At 43.4% G+C, this 25468-nt stretch overlaps 1 protein-coding gene across 9 annotated transcripts in view; it reads left to right on the top strand.

Annotated features, from left to right (window-relative positions):
- The window catches only part of Rgs22 (regulator of G-protein signaling 22), a 120361-nt gene that overhangs the window by 62886 nt on the left and 32007 nt on the right, over nucleotides 1-25468 (top strand). For 5 of the 9 annotated variants that reach the window (XM_039080158.2, XM_039080157.2, XM_006241548.5 and 2 more), the window contains 4 exons: nucleotides 575-705; nucleotides 5180-5294; nucleotides 6606-6731; nucleotides 7541-7642. In XM_039080158.2, coding sequence (XP_038936086.1) covers nucleotides 575-705; nucleotides 5180-5294; nucleotides 6606-6731; nucleotides 7541-7642 — 474 coding nt within the window. Of the gene's footprint in view, nucleotides 1-574; nucleotides 706-5179; nucleotides 5295-6605; nucleotides 6732-7540; nucleotides 7643-9354; nucleotides 13484-25468 lie in introns of all 9 variants that reach the window. The other 4 variants (XM_063264609.1, XM_039080154.2, XR_010053752.1 and 1 more) reach the window with 3 other exon arrangements.

Here is a 25468-nt window from a genome sequence, read left to right as displayed (position 1 = left end):
GGGCCCTGATGTAGATCCTGGGAATTGAACCTGGGCCCTCTGGAAGAGCAACCAGTTAAGCTGCTAACTGTTAAGCCATCCTTCCAGCTCCTACCATTAGAAACTTTTAAGAATGGGAAAGTGACTTTATCATAACATGCCCATAAAAGGAAGAAACAGTGGTAATTAAGTTGTAGACCTTTGCTATGGCTAAGCCAGCACCTGCGTTTTATTCCCCTGGCCTCCCATTCGCTGATGCTTTCCCAGGCAAGTTTTAAACCTGTTCTGTTCCAGAAGGAAGGATTGCTGACAAGCTCTTCCCCAAGAGAGACTGCTTCCATAGTGTTGGCAGTCAGGACCTAACAAGCGTTTGGCTCCTCTTACCATCTAAATTGCTGTTGTATTTCACGCTGCTGGTCTCATAAAATGCCAGTGTATGGGAGGGAAGCATTTCTACTTCACTGGGATATTGAGGAGGAAGTGGAGTAAGGCTTGAAAGCTAGAGATCATAGCAAGTTGAGGTGTACATGCAGAATTTTATTCGTTTTTCATTTTGCTTATTTCACTTTCCGTTTCACTATCTTCTCACTTTTAGGGAGAAGAAATCGGTTTATTTCAACCATCTAAATCTAAGAAATTATCAAAAATGAATGCAGGGACTCAAAAATTTGGGAGAAATGAGTCTGTGCGCCCAGTTTCTTCTAAGGACGACAGGGTTGAGAAAGGGTAGGTGCAGTCTTTTTGATACTACTGCTTTAGATTCGATCATTGGGTGTGTGTGTGTGTGTGTGTGTGTGTGTGTGTGTGTATGTATAAGAATATATATATATATATATGTATATATATATATTCATCTCCTTAGGATTCAGTAATGTGCATTAGAGGCTTATGAATGACCTGCCCACTCTAAGTTAGAAGAGTCCCAGAGAGTAGTCCATGTAGAGAGATGGCGCCTGTGTGCAGCCACAGGCCGACCATCTGAGGAGGCTCCTTTCTCACACTCGTTAGCTCCCTTCTAAGCCAGTTCTTCTCCAGGTCAAGAGCTCAAAGACCCTGAGTAACATTGGTGATGTTTAGCCCAGTGCACTATTTGTATTTGGTGTTTCCTCACCTTACTGTATTTCCAGAGGGACCTTTTTCCTTTATCCTGAAGAATACCCTTTGATATCAATTCTTTGTTTAGTAATTTATTGCTTCACATTTGTTCTTTTTTGAAGTAAAAGTTATATAACAACAAAGTTAGAAATGTACATAATATTAAATGTGTACAGTCTGATATTCAGTATATTTGCAAAATCAACCAACCATTACTACTATATAATTCCTAAACACTTAAACTAATTTTTATTTTATTTATTTATTTAAGTATTTATTTATTTATTGACTGTGTGTGTGCATGCATGCATGTGCATGTGTGTGAATCTATGTATATGTGTGGGTGCATGCATGTGCATGCATGTGCATGTGTGTAGGTGTGCAAATGTATGTATATGTGTGGGTACATGCATGTGCATGTGTGTATATATATGTATATGCGTGGATGCATGCATGAGCATGTGTATGAATGTATGTATATGTGTGGTTACATGCATGTACATGTGGGTATGTATGTAGATGTGTGGATGCACGTATGTGCATGTGTGCCTGTGACGTAGCACACATGGATATCAGAGGACAACTTGGAGTAATCTATTCTTTCCTTGCTGGTGACAAGGCCCTTACTTGTTGAGCCAGCTTGCTGGCCTAATTCCTGAGCATTTCATCATGCCAACAAGAAGCCCTGTGTCCCTTAGCAGCCACACCATGGTCCCTTCCCCCAACCCCTGGCAAGCCTGTCCTAACTCTCAGTGCTCTCCCCATGTGTTTCCTACAAATGGAGTCCTGGCAGTCTGTGGCCTCTCAGGCTGGCTCCTGTGCTCACACTGTTTGCCAGACCCTTTGCGCTGATCATTCCCATCCTCAGGTACTTTCCTGGGCACTTTGAAGATATTGTCCTGTCCCAACTCCCCGTCTCTGCCAGGCTAGTCATTGTCCTTCTGATTATATGTCTCTTCTCCTGTTGCTACTGCAGACAATTTCTAGATGGCTAATTTTTTTTTCTTTTTCTGTATCTCACACATGTGTATGTATGAAGATAATTTTGGAAGTGTTAAGTTCTTCTAGGAATCACATAATTATCTTGTCAGGAGTTGTAGTGATTTGTTAACCTTCTAGTATACATGGGGTATACATTCATCTCCATGACACTCTCTCCAACATGATCTATGCTACCTTTGGTGTGCATTGCAGATAGACTTTAGAAATGGGATTTATCCTCATTGAAGTCGAACTTTTTATCGAGAGCCATTTTACATGAGATTTTGTCGATTCTGTACTTGGAAACAGAAAAATGAGAGTGGAGGGGAGGTATGGGCGAAACCTACCCGAGTGATGCAGCAAATCGTCTAGCATGAGGCACGGGTGTGCATTTACTTAGTACTAGAAGGAATGAAGGAGTGTAGAGTTTAAGCCCTCTTGTTGGCTCACACCAAGTGTATCGGGTTCCAGGTTCCCACGTCCTTGCCAACTCAGATTTTAGGTGTTAAAACGTCAACATCACCATAATAAAAACCCAGTGCTACATTAAGTTTCACTCCTGATGTTTTTGACCAAGACATGGAAATAAGGGTTTGGAGTCCAGGAAAGTACATGAGCTATCAACATGGGTCATCTAGAAACCTGGGAATCACCACAGGAAAACTGGGCTACTGAGGTTCTAGTAGAGGAAGAATGGGTAAGAGAATGGAAGGGACACAAAAGGGTCTTGGGGTGGACAACACTTGCCTGGAGCAGCACAGTGCCATGGGAGACAATGGGGATCTAAGGTGGAGTGGGCGAGTTAATGCTTGGCTAACAACAAATACTGACTTCACGAGTTCAAGATCAGTGGTAGTACCTGGAAAATATTTTGAAGGTGAAAGTGAACCAAGCAGAATAGATCACCTTTCTTTTACTTTTTTATTTTGAGAAAGGTAAAATGTGCATGTTATTGTCAGGAAGAAAACTGGGCCTGGTACAGAGGCCTGTGAGCCCAGTTGTTTGAGAAGCTGGGCTGGAGATCACAAGGTCAGGGTCAGTCTGGTCTATCCAGTGAGTTCAGGACATACTTGGCCTGCATACTGAGACCTTGCCTCAAAATAAAGAGCAAAAACAGGGCTAAAGAGATGACTTAGTGGGCAAGAGCATGTGTCCTCTTTCTAGGGGACCCAGGTTTAGTTCCCTGCACCCACATGACAGCCCATAACCATCTATTAACTTCCATCCAAGAGGACTGGTACCCTCTTCTGACCAGCTCAGACACCAGCCATGCATGTGGTGCATATGCATGCAGGCAGGCAGGCGTGCGCACGCGCGCGCGCGCGCACACACACACACACACACACACACACACACACACAAACACACAAAAAACCAGCAAGCACTTACCTTTGTGTTGCCATGTTTGCCATGTATGCATGATGTGCTGGGCTCAGTCCTCAGTGCTCAGGCCAGGGTTGGGAGCCTTAAATAACTAGAGAATCAGAAATGGGAGAGTGACATTCATGTAACCCATGATGCTGGTAGCCCATGTTGTTGACAATGAGGGATCTTTTCATAATTCTGGCAGTCCAGCAATGGTATATGAGTGGAATCATGGAAGTGCAATCTTTAGAACTTGACTTTGCTCATCCAGCACAGTTCCTATAAGAGCCATCCAAGTTGTTGTATTATCCATAGTTTATTCTTTAAATGCAGAATAACATTCCATAATTATTCTTTTTAAAATGTACACATAGTTGGGCATGGTGGCAGGACTAAAGATGCTGAGGCAGGAGGATGGTGAGTTTTAAGCCAGTGTGGGCTACAGTGTATGACACTAAAAGTGAGACATAAAGATAGAATAAGAGTGACAGTTCAGAGTGACAACTGTTTCAGCTGCTGTCCCGGGTGGAGACTGGATCTGAACCAGGGCCTGGACTGCTCTCTACTTTCATCAGAGAAATTTCCCTTTACAGTTGACTATAGTCAGTACAGAGATGCATGGCTGATCAAAGGTATTCAAAGAAAAGCCTGAGTGCTCAGCCAGAAGGGGACATATTTATGACACTCCTACCCGACTCAGACAACACCATGGAGAGACAGAAGACAGAGGCATTTAAGAGCTGGGGCTAGGGGGGGCCATGAAATGCTGTCCTTGAGCGTAGCGTGGCTGCTGCTGAGGAGAGGATCGTATCTTTCTCTCAGTGAGGAGCAGTCGTCAGTTGATGCTGTGAGAGGAGGAGGATCAGGTGTAACCACTGGTGGGCATGGACGGCCCCTGGCCCACGTGCACAAGGGCAGCACCATCTGGGTTGAACAAGGGAAAAAAGACATGGGTTAAGAACAGGAGGCCTTGGGGGAAGTTGAAGGAGATAAGTGGGAGGCAGAGGTGACCATAGTTCATTGTATAAAAGTATGAGATTCACAGAGTAAATATATAATGAAATAAATGATGAGGGAGGATTTTTGTTGTTGACCTTCTGAAAATTATTGCATATATTATGTTGTTGTTTCCAGATTTCTCTGAGGACAATAAAAGCACTTTGTGTAATTATTATTTTGAAAAAAGAAAAGAAAAGGGATGGGAAGGCAGGTGGGTCTCTGTGAGCTGGAGACCAGCCTAAGGTAGTGTGTACAGTGAGTTTCAGGTTAACCAAGATATACAGTGAGACAGAGAGGGGGTGGGAGAGAAGAAAGGAAGGAAGGAAGGAAGGAAGAATAATTAATTGTCTAAAGTCACTGGATGTGGAAGATAAAGTTAAAATTTTGATTTTTAAATATTTTCCTTTTTTCTGGATGGGAGCATTTTATTTTGCTCTGTCCATTTCTGGTACACAGAAATAATTGATATCCTGTGATCTAGCTGGACTCAATTGTTAGTGTTAGCAGGACTTCCCCCTCAGTGTAATATACCTGAATGTAAAGACCATTGAACATTTTATCTGGACAGCTTTCATTTCCTTCCTCCCAGTCTCCAGCCAGATTCTCTGAGGAGGAGAAGGGATCGGAACAGATTTGTGGTCAGTTTCAGGGATATACTCATGCTTTCAACATTAACTCCGGGTTCTCGGAAGCCATGCAGGCGGACGGTGAGAAGGCAGAGCCCTCAGCTGATTGGTTTGCTCTCACATCTATTACTTAGGTCAAAGAGGCTACCAGAGAGCACCACGGTGGTCCGCTTGACATCTTTTACGGACATCTCCGAGTGTCTGAAGCCCCAACTGGAGAGGAAATACACTTACACAGAGAAGATGAATGTGAGTGTTTAAGGACCGCGTTCTTCATCTAATCAACCAACGTCTCTGATCTTAGAGACTTGAGTTTTTTTTAAAACATATGTATTTTTTTCTCTACTAAGCAACATGTTTTGATTTTTAGTTTTAAAGGAATTTTCCCACAAAGTCTTCACCTAGGTTTTTTTGTAGTATTGTTCTGCCCAGTCCTGCACCGATCACTCTTTCCAAAGCTGTTGCTCTGGCCTAGTCTTGCTGCCTCAGACACAAATAAGACCGTAGTCCTCCTGTCAAGCTTTTAGCGCTTGACTAGAGTAACACTGGATGCTATGTCTTGGAAATCGCACTTGTTTTTAATGAAGGTAGGGTTTCCAGAGTACAGTTGCTTCGACAGCAAGCATCTAATGCAGGGCATAAAAACGAATTAGAGGAAGCTCTCATGGCCCTAAGACTCTGCAGTTCCCACACGATCTGAACACTTATTTCTGCACAATTATCTTAAGTAAATAGTTCTCATTTTCTCATAATTAGGATTTTTTCCTACTAAAATAAGGATATTTCAGTTTCAAATGTTAGATATTAAATAAAAACGATTGTATTCTCATTTCAGAATTTGTTTAGCAGGCAGAGACAGTTTAATAAAGGCAGTAAAAATCTTACTTAAACCTGTCCCCACCATCTTTGTTCGGGGGAGCATAAAGAAATCTGAGTTCCAAGAAACAAATCATGATGTTACATGAACAGTCTCCCCTCTTTTTTTCTGGGGTCACTGTGTGCTTGAGAAACAGTCAGCCCTCCCTGCTTCAAGGCAGGTATTAGGGTTGCTAGTATTGTTGGCAGAGAAGTCATAAACAGCGAGGTTTATGAGAACTTCCAAAGCCATCTCCACTCTGGAGGCCGTGACCTGTGGGGGCGAAACTGTCCAAAAAGGGATACTCCCCACACACAGTTAACAAGCAGCCACCAGAGGCCTTGGAGATGGTTCTTTTTATAACCCACTTGTAGCTAGAATAGCAGCACCTCAAGGCTAAAATAACAGCCAATATGTAGAGACAGGCCACCAACTGAGACTTGGAAGGAATTGAGGTCAGGGATTTGCTCTAACATCAGGCTTGGAATCAGATTGGTTTGTAATAGAATGGCTTCTCCTGCCATAATTGGGCTTCATAAATGAATCTTACATGACAGTCAGATGCTAACACATTGCATTAATTATATCTATACACTACAGGAATAAAATGACAGCCCAGCAGAATTCACAAACCTCACTTTGTACAACGCTATAAAGTTTCCGTTATATTCAGGCAGATAATGAACTTCTGTTCTATTTTCTAGGTTAAAACTGTATCAAATGTTGGAGCCTTGGGAGGATTTGACATGGAAAACTTGTTGCAATCTTTATACGTAGAAAACAGAGCTGGATTCTTCTTTACCAAATTTTGCGAGAATTCAGGGAACAAGGTAGAAAATAATTATTTAAAATCTGGATTTATTATTTTACTTGATTTAAAAATAAGTGGCATTGAACTAATGTGGTGATCAAATAAATATATCTAATGTTTAGATTCCCATCTGATAAATTTCAATCCACACTTAGTAAATCTTTAACCATCCGCCCAAATTGTACTTCTCTTTGGTCTACCACCTTACTAAAATTACAAAGAAAAGTGAAATACAGATAGATATTGACATACAGTACTGATAATGGCTAATCATACAATTCAATCTCAATTTAATAAGCCATATTTAGTTTACTTTTGTTAATACTTGATTTTTAATAATTCTAACAACCTTGTGTTATGAGTAGAGGTAAGATGATTTCCAGTAATGTTTTTAAATCATGATCAATGGGCATATGACCCAATGAGCAGTGTCGAAGTGACCCAGTAGTTAATATTAGTTCTCCTGTGACGTGCACTTATCATATGTTGGTATATCAGAACGCCCTCAGGTCCCTTTCATGCCACAAATGCATGGTCTTTATATTTCAACTGGAACCATTGCTGTTTCTGTACTCATTACTAGTTTTAAACATTTGCTACTTTAATGACCAACTCTATGGGATGATCGCATGCACAAATACATTCCACTGAGAACAGCAGTAAATATTATCTTGTATATTGCCAGTTTGTGATGAAAAAATGGAGGCCAGCCTCAGTGGGGGCTGATTTGTGGTAGCAGCATGAGAGTGGGTGCTTGTGTAGAGTGGAGGTGCAGCTCTGAGGGCCTCTCTTAACTGGGTGGTGATCTCTGTCCTTCTCCGTCTGCAGCTGTGGAAGCACAGTGTGTACTTTTGGTTTGACCTACAGGCTTATCACCAGCTGTTCTACCAAGAAACGCTCGAACCTTTCAAAGTGTGCAAGCAAGCCCAAGTAAGTAGCAAATCGCACTGCTCTGTGCGAAGCTGTAAGCACACTGGAAAATGAAAACTGTGTTCGGCCCCAGACAAGAGAGAGCTGGGGCAGAAGGCATCCTGTCACTGCTCTGGGAGGCCTTTATTTAATGCCAGCAGGCTGTGTTGCTTTATCACCTGATTTGTGAGTTTTCTGTTTTATTTCTTTTATTTGGTTTGTTTTCTTTTCCTGTCAGTGACTTGTTCTACCGATAAAGAATGCCCTCATCTCTTTCCCTGTTCCTAACATACCTTCGGGGGTTGCCTGTAGGGATGGAAAAGAAGCTTGGGAGTGGATGTGCAGTGACCACTGCAGTGATCAGGAGCCCTAGTTCTGACCGGGGTTCCCTGAGCCTCTGGCAGATGTCTGCCTCGGGCTGTGCCAGGCTGCTGGCGGGTTGCTGTGCATGTGCAAGCCCCATGTAGGCGCCTGGGCTTCCATGCTAACATGCCACATGAGACAGACACTCAGAGGGTGGAGGAGAAAGCATTTCAAGACCACCCTGAAGCAAAACAGGGAAGGAGCAACAAGGACAACCTAGAGGAGGAAGAACAGAGGTTCCTCTGCAGACAAGGACGGAGAGAGGGGCCTCTTTTCAGGGGCGGGGCAGGTGGTAGAGATGAGAACACTTGTGAGTCCAGCTGACTTTGGGGGATTTTATTCTTAGGTTCTTTATAGATCTTTTATGGAGAGAGGTCTCCAAGACTAGACAGCTACGGACTGCCTCTCTATCTGTTGATCACTTAGGGAGTCTTATAACCCCAAGTGACTCATCCCAGAGGCTCCTACCCCCACACGCTGCTCCCAGTGTTAGTTTATCATCACATTGCTATTTTATAACCCTGCTCAGGACAGCAGCGTGTACTGGCTGCTCCCCCGCTCTCCACTCCACATGAGTAACTGCTTCATAGCTCAGTGACGGCTTGGTACTTTGTGCTGTGAGAATAAGGACTCCGGCTCCTCCATAGCCCAGATGTCTCCATGCAATCATGAAGTGAATCTCTCCTTTTCTGAGACCACACAGTTGTGCTTGTTGACCCATTACCTGTAACTCACTGTTTTCCCTCCTCCCCTAACCTACTGTCCCTACCATCTGTTATTTTTATGTTTTCACTACTCAAAGAGCACTCCTCCAACTGCTCAGTGAAGAGAGATGTTTTTGTATGTTAATAATCAACCTGATTTCCATGGACATATGAAATAGAGTCTATTGGGCTTTGGAAGCTCTCCAGTTTTTAGCAATGCTGTCATTCAGCCTCCTGCATGGCTCAGAAAACGGACATCTGGATAACTGGGGTTATTTAGAAATGGATTGTTCTATTTGGGGATTGCCAAGTCCTTGAAGCTTTCTCCCAAGGTCTGCTTCGGGGGAATCAAGGCAGGAATGGGAGAAGTGGATTAGTGCAGAACAATTTAGGATTGAATTGTGAGAAATGGGAGGAGCAAATCCATGTGATCTTTAAATGTATTTTTATCTAGCTCCTATAGATACTTTACTGTTTTATTTTTGGTAGAAGGAACAAACTGTATCAACTAGTTTGAGTTATACTACCCAAAGATTTTGTTCCTCTAGGTAGAGAAACTGTCTATGATATCACTGTATTATCAATTTATTTCACAGTATAAAAACCACTCATTTAATGACAATATAAATATTTTATGGTTTTTTCAAAAATTCACTCATGATGTAGATCTTTGGAACGATAATGCCACCAAGGGAATCTATTCATCTGGCACTGCATGTTGACCGCACCATGGAATTGATTTTGCATCGTTTTTTATGTGTCTGCCTTAGTCAAGAGACTAGGAGTTGATGCCAAAGGACCTACATGACTTCCTGGATACAGTTTCATTCTCCCAAGCAGCAGTACAGGCTAGTAAAGTAGACAGAAGAGAGTCCACAGTCAGGACTCACAAGCCCCAGAGTCTGAACTGGTGTCTCGGACATACCTTGAAGACTTTTCTGCAGGACTTCAAGAGAGCATAGTGAACAGTTAGAAACCAATGGTAGTCTTGGCATTGTATAGGTACAGTCCCTGCCTCTGGGGCCACCCAGCACTGATAGGCTTGGAGACCAACTTCTGTACCTTTCTTCATATCAGATGCTTGTTTTAGTGAGAGAACTAAAAACGAACAGCCTCTTAAATCTTTCTAAGAAACTTTATGTGGTAATAAAAGCTGCAAACTAGCAAACACGTATGTTAAATTCGCATTAGACATGCTTACAAACACACATGCATGTTTACTGGTCGAGAAGTGGTGAGGCCCAGGAGAAGGGAGCTGATAGAATAGGCAGACTAAAGTCTCACACTTTATTCAGATCATCAGACAGTTTATACTCTGAGGGTTAAGGGTTCAATCTCTAGCACTATAATAAATAAAAGTCAAATTTGCAAAAAGGGAAAAGGCAGTGAAAATAAACCACAGATTTCATTTGCCTGAAAATGTGTTTTATTCTGATGACTTAGCTCAATATAGACTCGATGGTTGTGTTTTCTGTAGTTAGCACACACTAAGTAATAACAGACTCAGTTGTGACATCTCCATAGGTGTATATAATGTGCTTTGACCATGTGATTCACCTGAGTAAAGTGTGTAATCACAAGGACAAGACACATGGGGCAAAACCAAGTGTTTCCTTAGAGGTATATGAGACAAGTAACTGCAGTTATAATGAATAATCTGAAGTGACCTCACTTTTATCTGCTACACTGGGAGGGACACAAAAGCATAATCCAAGAACGAGTCCATGTTTTTGAAGAAATTGAGATCACAAGACTATTGTCTTGGTTTCTTGGAATTCTCTTCACAAGCACCCAGGAGTCTCCTCACACGGCTTCATTCATGAACCATGTCCCAACATCTCCCTTGGCTTTATTTTTTTACTAGCAGGAGATCCGGAGTGGTTTTAGTTTGAGATGTTGTAGATAAATCTAATTGTTACTTGTGTGATTATCAGATAAGCAAGCAAATTATAAATATAACAAATAACATTAGCACAGTGAAAGCATTGCGTGTGCACACTAACACTACGAACCAGATTCAAACTATGTCCGAACTGTCGGTTACATAATTATACTGATCAGAAAGATCTAGACAATAGCTTGAAAAGAGACCCATAGGATTGGTACTTTTGGTATCTTGCACAACACAAACCCATATTTGCCTTGTAATAGGAATACAAATGTTACGACATCCTATGAAGTAGGAAGGATTCAAATCAGATGAACAAATGAGTCTATTACGGTCCCAAGGTCCAGGAACAAATCCAGAGTCATTAGTAAAGATAGCAGGAGCTAGATCCATTCAGCTACAGTTGAGGCAAAAGAGGTAGGGAACATAAGAACATAACACATGCTCAGAGACACTCACTGCAGAAGCCCAGGCCAGAGTGACTGGGACTGCCAGAAAAAAGACTCTCAGGTGACACAGGGCTCCAAGTATGTTGTTAGAATAACTTCCCCCTTGGTGCATAGGACCTTAAATTTGCTCCAGGTGGGCAGACTTGACTTCCGATATCTTCTTGTGTCCCTTAGCTGGAGGAATACTTTCTTTCTGGTGACTTTCACTGTCTCCTGCCCTTAGTCACTGTCCTTGATGACCCCAGGGCTGGAGGAGGTGCAGAGGAGCCCGCAATATTTCAGCATGTCCATCCACAATGACAGATGCATACCCTTCCCAACTTCTTGGAGTTTTCTCACAAGCTCAGAATTCTTCTTAAACAGCGTCATTCTTGGCCTGTGTTCTGACATATGCACACCAGCATACATACAATTGAGGAAAATAGGAAGCAGAGCTGGGAATCTGGCTCATTAGCCAGTGTTTGCCTAGCATGTGTGAGGCCCTGGGTTCAATTTCTAGCACTATAATAAATAAAAGTCAAATTTGCAAAAAAGGAAAAGGCAGTGAAAATAAACCACAGATTTCATTTGCCTGAAAATGTGTTTTATTCTGATGACTTAGCTCAATATAGACTTGATGGTTGTGTTTTCTGTAGTTAGCACACACTAAGTAATAACAGACTCAGTTGTGACATCTCCATAGGTGTATATAATGTGCTTTGACCATGTCTGCCCCTATTTCCCGCCTTGTTCCCATTCATTGCCATGGATTCCTCCTCCTTCCCAACTGTGGACTCCTCCCAGCACTATAAGATATAGGTGTTCCATTGCCGACACTGTCCTTGCTTATAGCTGTTCCATTGCCGACACTGTCTTACTGCTCTGACAGCCTTGCCCTGGCATTGGAGTCCTGTGTTTTAGCACAGTGTGCTTATACCCATGATCTTCCCGGGCTTTGGTTGCTTCTTTAATCTCAGGAGTCATGCTTTGGACTTGACTGATGCTTCTCTAATGCGTTTGGTCATGTCCTGGGTTTCCTGTCTGAATCATGCTGTGCTTTGCAGTATATCATGTTTTCATTTTGCTGTTCAGCCCACCCAATGAGTTAAATTATGTCTTTTATTCATAAACCTTTTTTTTTTTTGAGACAAGGTCTCACTGTGTAGTCTTGGCTGGCCTGGAACTTACTGTGTAGATCAGGCTAGCCCAGATCTCTGAGAGATCTTCCCACCTCTGCCTGGGACTAAAGGCATGTTTTAGAATTCTTGCTGGCATTTTTTTCATTCCATACATTTTAAAATTTATGTTTTAAATAATTTAAAGCATGTATTATTAGTCTTTAGCTGTATTAGTTACTCCTGCATGAGAGTATTATCACAGACTCCCTGGCTCAGAACAACACACACTTGTACAGTTTCTGTGTGTGTAGGATTCTGGGTATAGCAGTATTGGGTCCTCTTAATCAAAGCTGCAGCCTGTGGGAGGGTCTGCTCTAATATTCATGTACTTGTTAGTAACGTCCAGTTCCTGGCAAACTACTGCTCCGAGAACCTCAAATTTTGCTGGCTGCGAGCCAGCGGCTATGTCAGTGCTGCATGTGTGCTCTCAAGTAGATTACATACAATTCACAGCTTGCTTGTCAGTCAGCCAGGGGGAGAGTTTCTTAGCAAGGTGGCTATCACCTATTTACATAGCTTAATGTGTACACACATACATACCCTGCTGCTCTGTACTAATAGAAAAATGCCACACATTATGTTCAGACATGGGAGAGAAATTAGGCACAAAAGCCAGGCATGGTGTGTGCACCTTTAATATACCAGCACAGCAGGCAGAGGTAGGTGGATCTCTGTGACTGAAGCCAGAATTGTCCACATGGGGAGGTATGGGACAGCTAGGGCTTCACAGTGGGACCCTATCTCAAAACATGAGAGGGGGGAGAGAGGAAAGAGAGGAGTGAGAGTAGGGTAGAGGAGGGGAAGAGAGAGAAGGGGAGAAAGCATGACTATCAGAAGCCACTGCGTTTATGGGGCCACCCTACAGTCTGGCTGCCACAGTGTTCAATAATTCTGTGATTTGTAGTTCTTGGAAGAACTAACTTTTAGTTCTGCTGACAGTGGATTCTTTCCATGTGTGTTTAGTAATTTTGAATTATGAGCCCTTTAGTGATTTTTTTATGCCATTCTTCTGCTGGGCACATTCTAAATGCTAATTTCTTTTTCTTTCTTTCTTTATTTCATGTATGTGAGTACTCAGACACACCAGAAGAGAGCATTGGATCCCATTACAGATGGTTGTGAGCCACCATATGGTTGCTGGGAACTGAACTCAGGACCTCTGGAAGAGCAGTCAGTGCTCTTAACCGCTGAGCCATCTCTCCAGCCCCCTAAATGCTAATTTCTTATCTTGGAGTGATGTGGAAATAGACAAAGTATGAATTGGAAAACCAGACTCACATAAGGGGAAATTCTCAGTAAAGGTAACTGTTTTTCTCTTTTAAAGATGAAGACAGGCAAGTTTGTGTTTTGTTTCCTGGACTCAGTAGGTATAAAGAATCTTGTCTGTGTGCTGCTTACTGTGGACACAAACAGAAAACATGTGACTTGTCCTTCTGGGCCTTTCTTTCTGGTGTGTTGGCAGCCAAGATGACTTGAAAAGCCTCCTCTATACAATTTCTAGAAATACTGGGTGAAAAATGAAACACCCTCTAAATCCGTAGCCAAAATACTGAAGGACAAAGTTTTCCAGGCAGAGTGACGGCGAGTACATAAGAACCTAGACATAAGGGGATGGTGGAAAGCCAGAGCCACAGGGTGACAGGACAAAGGTGCAAGATGCCATGCATTAGGGTCATGTTGGGAGTCTGCCCTTAGTTCTGAATGGCTGTGCACAGCACAAAGGGCAGAGTGCAGAATGGGTCATTTGCATAAATTAATGTGGATTTTAATATTAAATTCAAATATATATATTTTGCATTCTTATCTATAACCCATAATAATCATGAGTCATTTTTATTTTCATGATTTATTATTCTGTGTGTGTGTGTGTGTGTACATGTGTCTATAAAGGCACATACATGACACACCATGAGGAAGGAGGTCAAAGGACAACTTCCAGGAGTCAGGGGCAAAAGGATGTATTTATATCATAATTTTCTTTTAAAAAGTGTTTTACACTGTGAGTTCTCTGAATATAAGAACAGGAATAGTGTTCTTGGAGATGTTTGCTCTCCCAGAAGGCGAGAACTACCTGCTGAACTAGTCCAGTTGTGCTGGAAACAAAACAGGTGCTGCTGTGTAGTGGAGATGAGCTGTTCTCTTTCTTTGCTGGTAGGTAACAGTTGGTGATTTCAAAATTCTTTAATAATTTTAAAAATAAATATTTTAAATTATATTAGAAACAAGGAACCTATTTCATTTTCTGTAATTTTTTGAGCTGAAAGCATTTCTCCTTTTAGTCTTATTTAACACAAATCTTTCTTTTGATGGCAACCCCTTACATAAAAAAATGATTCGTTCCATTTCACTCATATCAACAGCTTCCTACTAAATCTGAGTCTTTCCAGCCTTTTCAGCCACAGCGAGGCTCCATCTTGACAACAGGAAGTCCCACTCCTGGCTTTTCCCTCCATCCACTGGCTTGCCCACACCCTCTGGCCCAATACTGCATAAGAGACTGTGCTTCTGTCTGGAACCCCTTAAGAGGCCCAGTATCTAAGTTCAGTCACATGACTCTGAAGTTCAGAACACTCATCAACTTCGAGGGAAAAGGTCAAGGTTGATGTTAGGTCTCCCTCCATCTCTTTCTACTTCACTTTTTTTTTCTTTTTCTTTTTTTTTTTTTTTTTCGGAGCTGGGGACCGAACCCAGGGCCTTGCGCTTGCTAGGCAAGTGCTCTACCACTGAGCCAAATCCCCAACCCCTCTACATCACTTTTTGAGACAGGGCCTCTCACTGAACTTGAAGATCCCCAACTTAGCTCCCAGGAGCTGGCTGTCTTCATACCCCAGGGATCTAAAGTCAGGTCTTGAAAGCCCCTGTGACAAGCATTTCACCACAGAGCCATCTTCCCCAGCTGTGTTGCCTTCCATTGTGTTTCCAACAGCACGGAATCTGAGCTGGGAAATGTCACAAGACCTACATTCATGCGTCGGTGAATTTAGGAAGCCGTAGTTGTAACATGGTGTGGAATCTGCTCATATACCATGCAGAGACTACTTAGTGCCTTCCTCGCCTCAACTCTGTGGGGCGATATGAGAAAGTACGGATCCAGTGGTTGCTCAGTGTAACCAACCTGGGGAATTCTCCCAGAGTTGATGTGTTTGTCCCTCCTGCTGCTGCTGCTGCTGCTGCTGCTGCTGCTGCTGCTGCTGCTGCTGCTGCTGCTGCTGCTGCTCTACAGGCGACCAAGATAAACTGAATAGCAATTAGACCAGCATTTAAAAGCTTGACTCTTAGCCTAGAGACTTTTACTGCTATGCCCACAGATACCTGCTTTTGAGTAGGCTCTGATCAGAGCAGGGGCCTGTGAGTGAACAAAGTGCACACAGCTGTGGGCCACAGACCTCTTCCCATCAAGGTTGGAGAACACTCTCCGCCTTTCCCATGTTTCAGGAAGCCATAGAAAGGTCGGAGAAGAAAAGTCTAGGCAGAACTTTTCCTGTAAAGCTTGCATTGCCCTGGTAACATTTCCCAGTGACAGATGAGCTCACTTTAGCTTTGCCCAAACCTCGGGTGTTACCGTAAACTCATTTGGAGAAAAAAGAGAAGGTGACATAAGAGGAGCAGTGTGTGGAGAGTCTTCTCTCCCCCATCCATCACCGTAACTAACTCCTCTGACGACCTACGCATTTCAGGGTGGTCCTGACGCTTGCACTAAAGTGCTCAGAGCTAAGAGCTTCTCTAGGCAGGCGTGTATTTCCAGGTGCTCTAACAGAACTCATTGCTTCCTTACTGGGCAGCTGCATTTCCAAGCTGTGTTTCCTCAAAGATGAAAGGACATGGGTGAGGGTGAGGCTGACGTGTGGGATTGTGGGAACTCGTGGGCCTCCTTAGAGCTTTATGGTAAATTTCAGTGTCTCAATAGGTTTCCTGAGTTCTGGGCAGTTACTCTCCGACTTTGTTGCCTTGTTGGTTTTTGTTATAAAGAGGTGGTGTCCGGGTTAACAGACAGGCTTGGTTTCCTGGCACCGTGAATCGCTGAGCAGTCAGCAGGGTTGTTTTACATCCGTTTGTGCTGCTTTGCTGGGGCAGTGGATTCAGGGTGAACACGCACAGCCACCACCAGCTCTCTGCCTCACAGTCACCATTCATTCCCACGGCTGGGGTTTGCCCAGCTGTCTATGTCTAATGCAGCCTGAAGATCCACACACATGGATAGAAAACATGAGCCTCAGAGAAACCCCTAACCCCCTTATCCAGGGAAGGCTGAACCCCCAACCCCCTTATCCACTTAGGTTCTATGGCAATAAGTTCATATGCTGGTTTAATTCAAACCTGAGAGGGAGGAATTTTTGTTATCCCCCACCCCAGTCCTGTGGATTAGAAAACAGACTTTCCCAAGGCATTCCCTAGCAGTCCTTGGGATTAGAATTGAGTGTTATGACTCCAGACCTGATAGTGTGAGCTGCTGTTTTAGTATTAATTTCCTCTACACGTGACTGTTACCTTGCTAATCTTTCACCTTAATGTTTTGAAATACCCTCTTGAGCATTACATGTTAAATGTCACCCTTGCCGTTTCCCCATCAGACCCATGAGTCGTGAGGTTGATCTTTGTGTCCACTCGTGTATTCAGGACTGGAAGTGGCTTGTGCTCGTGAATGAGATGACCCACTGGCAAAGCTTGCAGTCTCAGACCCACTGGCAAAGCTTTCAGTCTCAGACCCACTGGCAAAGCTTGCAGTCTCAGACCCACTGGCAAAGCTTGCAGTCTCAGACCCACTGGCAAAGCTTGCAGTCTCAGTAGCATGCTATATATGTGATCACAGTTACAGTATTTCTACAATGGTCACTGACAACTCTTCTGTTTGGGTGTGAAGTAGCTCCCTGAACCGTATACACCATCACCCGTCTTACCAATCACCCCCAGCCTGGCTTTCCAGACACCACATGTATACTCCAAGTCTGACTTTAATACACGTTTCTCAGGAACAGGAGTGAAATCTCATCCCCTCTACCTACCTCACTCAAATAACTTTTATATTGCCTTCTGAGACATACATCTATATAACAATCAAAATGGCTGTGAGTAGCTGCCTGGAGATAGAATGGCTCCTGGATGGCCTGCCTTCATAAGGACAGTGCCTGTGTGTCTAAGAAGGGACACTTGAGACAAGGCGTGGTTAGTAGTGGCATCCCAGGATGGGAAGTGCCACAGGACCCTCCTGAGATGGCTGATCCTCACTCAGCCAGACGCGTTCACTGGAGAGAGTATTTGCAGGGCTCAGAGACTTAACTTCACTCTTCAGTGGGGTAACCTGCGGCAGCCTTTCTCGGTGGTGACGGTGGTGACGCTCCTTCTGTTGCAACATCAGCTGGCCTGACGACTGTCTCTCTCATAGCCACTCAGCAGCAGATGGGGCAGGAGGAGGGGGTCCTAGAGAGACAAGTCTTTTGTTGCTGATTTTTAAACCAAAAGAGTGACTAGAATCTTGCTTCTATTGAATTATTGCTCCACTGATTTCTATATTTATTTTCAGAGGTTAAATATTTCCTTTAAATAATTCTGCTTTTGTTAAAGTTTTTTAATAAATAAAAATCGAGATGATAAAATCCCTGGGCAGTTTAGATTGCCTTTGACTGTTTGGTAGGAACGTTTTTTTAGCTCTTTGTCTATTTTACTCTGCCATATACTTGATTGATTGGTTTTGCTCAAATGTCTTAAGCAATGGCTGAAGTCAGTCTTGAAACTCCACTTCACGTCGTTCCTTGAGTTTATGGTTTGTTTCTGGCTTTCTTAGCGTGTTCTGATTTCTCCTTCTGATTTTTCATTTTGTCAAAACAGATTCAAGCAAGTGTTCCTCTGTTACCAGATTAGCATTTTCTGGAGTTCTTTTGCTCAGAGTTCTCGTTAGTAAGGGCTGAACAGCGGCCAGACGTCCTCCGCGTGATTGTCCTCACACTGTCTTCTGGCAATCCCACCTTGCGTGGATCTGTGCCGCAGTCTGCCTCTCGGTCTTCACGTTGTTCTGGGATCCCCGATCCCCATCTTTGGGATTCCTAATTGAACGACGCAGAGCTCCTCACTTGGAGTCCATGTGTGCAGAGCTTCATCTGTAACTCATCCTCTCAGCACGGCTTCTCAGTAATGTTTTTGAGCGCCTACTGGGATGTGAGAAGTCATTAAAACCATCATTTTTTCCTCCTTTTGCAAAAAAAAAAAAAAAAAAAGGTTGGATTACTTGGTGTTTTCTTTTTCTGCCTCATTTGAACTCAGATCACAAGGTTCTGTGCCTGCTGGAGCTGTGAGTGGTTGTAAAAACACACTTCTCTTTTTGCCAAATTTTGCGATCTCTGAAAGTATCTGGTACCGGGGTATTCATATCCGTGTTATAAACACTCCTAGAGCTCCCTTTTGCTTTGGGGAACAGTTTCATCCCTGTGTTCTATATGGATTCCAAGAGCAGAGGGTTACTGAGCACAGTTGAGAGGCTCCTGCGTTCCTCTGCCATTGGTCCTCAAGCTCAGCAGTGCGTTTTGCTGCCCTGGCTGAGCCTACAGCTGCTGTGCTCTGCTCAAGGTGACCTGTGAAGAGAGTTGGCTCTTGAGGCAGGACAGGCTCCAGGCTAAGACCCAATAATGTGAGATTTATTTCCCTTCATGCTTTGCTGCTTCCTCTTCATACTTCCTCAGGAGGATAAACGACAGGTTCTCTCCTGCTGCAAGAGGTCAGGCTGAAGTCACAGTCTGCCCTTTTCTGAATACTCTTCAGAATGTGAAGAGACGAATGTAAGGAAGCACCAGTCGCTCTCCTCCAGACGGCTTTACTGTGATGAAACGAAGAGGAACTGTATTATAGTCCACAGTTCCAAAACTGGGATGAACTAAACAACCTGTAAGGAAAGTGTGATAAACTGGCACGTGACAGTGGGACGTGGCATCTTCTAGCTATGTTAGAACTTCTGCTCACCCCAGTCCTGTTTTCTGTCTTTTAGTAGTCCTGGTACAGAAAGAGAACATCTTGTGGTGTGACAGTGACTGCTTAGCACCTAACTGTGGAGGGCGGTCCTGGCAGGGGGGTAGCCTGTGCTTGTGTCTGGGTGATTTCCAGCTCCTGACACGGCCGAGAAGGTGTGTACAGCAGCACACTACCAGAGAGCAGCTCAGGGGCAGATGGCGTGACAACTGTGAATGGCAGTGAGAGTTAAAGGGCGCACTGAGTTTTTTTTTTTTTTTTTTTTTTTTTTGGTTCTTTTTTTCAGAGCTGGGGACCGAACCCAGGGCCTTGCGCTTCCTAGGTAAGCGCTCTACCACTGAGCCAAATCCCCAGCCCCGGGCGCACTGAGTTTTAAGTGTTCACTATCTTCAATTTTAATATAATTTCTACAGTTAAAAGGTTATGTAATTTAACTTTTGATAATGACTAAATTTAATATTTCACAAAAATTTTGAAAGTTCTTGTTTAGCTCCCATGAGCTGGGCTGAGCCAGCCTAGCATTCCCCTGACAAAGAAGGCTCACCCTGATCTCGCCATTCTAAGTTGCCTTAACAGTAGAGCTAGAAACTCTCACCTCCACCTTCAGAATTTCACCCACGTTTTAGAAAATATTTCGTGGTCCTGTGACTGTACCTCCCAAAGACAGTACCTTACCTCTGCTCCAGGATTAGCAAGTCCCCCACAGTTTGCTTACTGTAAACATTAAAGGGAGTTGACTAAAAACAAAAACAAAAACAACAAAGCAGCTGGTGAGATGGCTCAGCAGCCAAGAACACTGGCTGCTCTCGAGAGGTTCTGAGTTCAACCAGCAACCACGTGGTGACCATCTTTAAAGGGATCTGATGTCCTCTTCTAGTATGTGGGTGTACATGCAGACAGAGCACTCCTGTATTTAAGAAAATACATAAATGAATGAGTAAACAACAACAACAAAACACCTGGCAAGCAGATTGTACATTTCTGTGGCCCAGAGATTCCCCTTCTTCTTTCTCTACATGAAGTGGCCGCATGGGCTTCATAGGAGGCCTGCCTGCTGCCTCCTGTCTGGCCCTGGCAGGTTCTGCCACCGCCCAAGCACTGGGGACCTGTGCAGCAGCAGGAGGTGATAACTGCAGACAGGCCTTTATTTCCCATACTCCTTTGCTAGGCATCTTAGGGAGCTCAAACCACCTCCTGCCGACCTTCCCATTACAGTCAAGTAATGAGCTTTAAAAGGAAAAAAGACCCTCGATGACACTGCCCACTGAAACGTAAGAGGTCTCTCTTTGGTTACTTTACCAACTCATGTTGACAATCTGCCAGTTATTATGTTGTAAACCAGCATACTACATCTCTCTGTCCTTGTGGGCACTTTGGAATCGCTGTGTGCACAGCTAAGGTGATGAGCTATACACTCATCTTTTCTCGTGTTGGGACCAACAAAGGGAAGTCTACACTATTGTCCTCCTTGTCTGCCTTCTCTGCCAGACGTCCTGCGAGCCAGTGTTACGGTCTCACAGCATGTAGGTTTGGAAACATCTTCCGGCTTTAAAGTTTTCTATTTCTCTCTCACACTCCCAGTCCTGGCCTGGCAGTGACAGTCAAACATCATGCAATGCGAGCTGCGATGCAGGCGGTCAAGGCCCACACACCCCAGCCTTGAGTACGTCAAGGAAGTACAAGGGACAGCTGCTGGGTGGCAGGGACTCAGCAATGTGGCAATGTGTTTGCTGGCGTTCTTGACTCTTGCACCTGTATTCATGTGAACACGCAGCAGCTCCTCAGGCTACTCCGACCGCCCGTGTGGGTGGAAAGGCTCCTTCCCAGCGCCGCTCACCTGCAGCACAGAATGCTTTGCTCCCGCTTCATGCTTCATCCTTATACACAGCACAGAGGCCTAGAGCGTAACCGCAATCTTGCTCCCCAGTGTCATCAGCTAGCGTTTGGTACAAAGAGAAATCCAACTAGCACAGCTGTGAAATGTCACACTGTTTCTTGCTTTTTGCATTGCCTAAATGAAAAAGACACACTCAGGAAGCCTGGCACGCTCATCTCTCGAGTCGGCTTATGTGGGCTTGCTAGGATAGTAAGAGAGCAGCATGGTAAAGATGAGTCTGAATTGCATGGTGTCTAAAAGGAGGGCGCCCACCATACCAAGACCATGCTCACTGCTACCAGTGATTATTTCCATGGATTAAACCCAGGCCTCTACACAGGGCAAGCGAATGCTACAGATGTTTATTAACTCTCAACATGACTTTTAAAATTATTAATTGATATTTTAATCCAGCATGCAAAATAGCCCGGAAAGTATAAAGTCTGTTTGTTTGCGTGAATTGTTTGCTCCGTCTCTCAGGTACTTACTGACCTGCAGGTATCCTTTCTAAGGACGAACTGGGATTTCCTTAAGGAAGAAAAAAATGCAAACTCCCCATTTGTAGACAAATTAAGTGTTAATGTGCTTAAAATTATTTAAATGAGTGCAGTGGGTGTGAGGCTATTTAGTCCTCGGAGAACCAGCAGCAGGAGGATTGTAGAACCAAGGCCAGCCTGGGCTACTAGTGAGATCTTTTCTTATCACCCCAAAGTAAGCATTACTTTCATGTAATGCCCATTACAAAGCAAAGGATTTATCAGAACCTTCCTCTTCCATGCTCTTTTTATTGGTTTTGGTCTTGGTTTCCTTGAGTTTATTTTGCTAGTCCCTCCCCTGCCTCTGTTGAGCTCTCCTTCCTGTCTTGTGGTACCCACCCCACATCCTTTTCCCTTGCTCGTCCTCTTAGCAGTGAAATAGTCTAAGAGTTTGGTTCAACAAGAGAATGAGCTCCCAGAATTTCCTGGCTGTAAGAGATTTTTTTTTTTTTTTTTAATGAGAGAGGCCTTTTGCCCCCCTCCCTGTTGACACACTTGCCAAGAATGTGAGTCACAGACGCAGGTGTAGAGAGGTGTGGGCAGGCCGCAGCATGCATTTCCTGATTATATAACCTCTGAGCGTCTCCGAGAGAGTTGGAGCTAAGAGCTGTGTTGTGTACAGTGCCAGGCAGTCTGATCACAGACAGGCAATGCTGTATCCCTGCTGGCCTGGGGAAAACATCATAGGTTTAAGTTGGAATCAGGTCTGCCACAGCTGTGTATGCGTGGATCTCTGCTTTATGGTCAATCAGAGTGACCGAGCAGAACATGAAGGGAGCATTTTCTTTCTAACAGAGGCCGTGTTGTTAGCTATTTCTGTGGTTGAAAAGAAAGTTGGGTGACCCAAAGTAATGTAATAATGCTCTAATTCATAATCGCACACGTTACTCAGGAAATACATGATATAGTCTTTGTAGTTCATCAAAAAGGACTAGAGAGATGGCTCAGTGGTTAAGAGTACTCACTCACACAGCAGTTCACAGCTGACTATAACTCCCAGTTCCATGGGATCTAACTCCCTCATACAAACATACGTGCAGGCAAGACACCAAAGCACATAAAAATAAATAAAGCTTTAAAAAAAGTTAGGTAGCATCAACTTATAATTATTTCATCTTTATAAAAATTACAAAGGTGCTTAGCTCCTTGATTAGGTATGTTTTATTATATGTATATATAAATATTATATATAAACAATATATATATATGTACATATATATATATATATCCTCCCTTTGTCATCTGTCATGAAGGTGTTCCTTGATTACTAGAGGGCATCTTGAGATGCATCTTTAAGGATGTTTCTTTTATGTTTATAAATGCTTGTCAGCGTGATGAATATGCACTACGTACATGCCTGGTGCTCTCGGAGGTCAGAAGAGGGGACCGGATCCCCTGGTCACTTGCCATGTAGGTACAGGAGACAGAACTCAGGTCCTCTGAAGAGCAACAAGCTGTCCAGCCTTGTATTCCGATGTTAACGCTGGAAGCCAATGAAATTAGTGAAAGCAAGGGAGGGGAGGGAGAGAGGGGAGGGATCTATAGATGTAGCTTCTGGGAGTCAGCCACATTAGTAGGATACTTTTTAGTGATACAAGGTCAGCCACACATGAGTGAGGACTTCCTCACCTATGCTCCTATAGATAGGCCCAGTAACCGTGGGTGAGTAAACTGGACCTGAGAGGGTTGATCCTCTCTGACCTGTCATTGGTCCTCTTATCTAGAGTGAGACTGTACGTCCTTACATCTCCCAGGACAACTAATGCCACACCCTTTAAGAATCAACAACTGAGGGGCTGAGAGATGGCTCAGCGATTAAGAGCACCGACTGCTCTTCCAGAGGTCCTGAGTTCAATTCCCAGCAACCACATGGTGGCTCAGGACCATCTGTAATGGGATCTGATGCCCTCTTCTGGTGTGTCTGAAGACAGTGACTGTGTATACATATACATAAAATAAATAAATCTTTTTAAAAAAAGAATCAACAACTGAATTCTTACTTCCTATTTTTATTCCTTTATCACCTTTGTCTGTGTCACCTTGGAGAGGCAAGAAGGAGCTTAACAGAAGGCAAGAAACTGTGTCAGTAAGAAGAGCAAACTTTACTTTTAAAGGTTATGCTGACTGTCAGCAGTGGCTGCTACTTAGACAAAGAGAAGTGACTTGGCCGTAATAAATAGTATCCCTGAGGGGCTAGAAAGCAAAAGAATGGAGGAGACCAGGAAAATAAGTACCACACTGAGGCCCAACCATCCAGCAGGGGCCCAGCCTTCCACAGTCTTCCCGTCTCCCAGAGTCTCTCTTAACTGTAAGGCATTTTACAGTTTAAGATATAGTCTTTAATATCCATATTACGATTATTTAAAGATATTTTAAGCTAATTTGAATAATATTGTCTTCCTGATTTCTTTCTTGGTATGTTTGTCATTGATATGTAGAGAGTCCACTAACTGTTGTATATTAACTTTGTAACGTGCCACCATTCTGCGAGTTGTCTGGTAAGTCTTTAGGACCTCTTAGGGATAGAGTCATGTATATCACCTGCGAAACAGAGCTCTAGCTCTTTTCCTAGTTCTTCAGGACTTTTAACATGAAGTGGTGTTGGAATTTTGTTCAGAAGCTTTTGTTTGCGTCCATCAAGATAAGCATGCGATTTCTGCCTTTGAACCCATCCATATAACTTACATTTGTTATTCACCTACAGGGAGCCAAGCCTGCAACTCTGGAACAAGAGCGGCTTGATTCCGATGAATGATCTTTTTGATGTATTCTTGAATTTAGTTGGAAAGTATTTTGTTGAGAATTTTTGCTTCTATGTTCACAGGAGAGATTGGTCTGCAATCTTCTTTGTTTTATCTTTGTCTTGTTTTAGAATCAGGAAAACGCTAGTTTTGTAAGGGGAGTTGAGTAATGTCCCTTCATTATTTATGGACTAGTTTGGAAAGCATCAGTGCTAATTCTTCTTTAAGGTCTGGTAAAATTTACCAGTGAATCAATATAGAAATAGTGTTGACTTTTTAGTTGGGAGACTTATAAATTAACAGCTTCAATTTCATTGCATATTAAACATCTGTTTAAACGGTTTATCTCATCCTGGTTTAATTTTTATGGGTCACATGTGTCTATAAATTTATCCATTACTTAACATTTTTTCCAATTTAGTGAAATCTGTATTTTAGGTAACATCTAATGATCTTCTCATTCATGTTCATTTTAATGGCTGCCTTTTGTCTCTAATTTTATTAGTTTGGGTCTTCTCTCTTTCCTTTGCTTAGTTTGTCTAAAGATTTGCCTTTTAAGACCAGAAAAGGGTGTCAAATCCTCTCCAGCTGCCCAGTGTGGTCCCTGGGAACTAAATTCTGGTCTTCTGGAAGAGCAGGACGCCCCCCCCCCCATTCTAAAGCATCTCTCTGCCCTCACACTGACCTTGTAGGCACTTAGAGCTAAAAATCATCCTCTTGGAATGGCTCTCAGTGTATGCCATGAGTCTTCAGATGCCGTGGCTTTGTTTTTGATTCCAAGAAAGTTTTCCTTCTGGATTCCTTGGGACCCGCTCATTGTTAATAGTGTGCTCCCGCTCCCCGCCCCCACGGGCCAGCATGTTCTAGAGCTTCTCTTGCTGTTGCTTTACGTCCTTATTCAATCGTGATCAGCTAGAATACAGGGAACTAGTTCAGTTTTCCTGAATTTGTTCATAATCTGCTTTGTGCCCTAATATAATCTATGTTGGGGAAAGTTCCATGGGCCTCAGAGAAGAATGTGTGTTTTGTGGTGTTTGGGTGGAATAGAATTCTAGATACGCCTGTTAAGTCCATTTGGTCCATAATGCATTTAATTGAGGTATTTCTCTTGTGTTTTGGTGGGCGACTGGTCAGCTGGTGAGGGTGGGATGTTGACACCCGGGACCTTGGTGCTTG

This window comes from Rattus norvegicus, chromosome 7, assembly GCF_036323735.1.
Source record: "Rattus norvegicus strain BN/NHsdMcwi chromosome 7, GRCr8, whole genome shotgun sequence".
Classification (NCBI taxonomy): Eukaryota; Metazoa; Chordata; class Mammalia; order Rodentia; family Muridae; genus Rattus; species Rattus norvegicus.
Note: the sequence above shows the minus strand (reverse complement) of the source record. Positions and strands in the feature narration are given on the sequence as shown.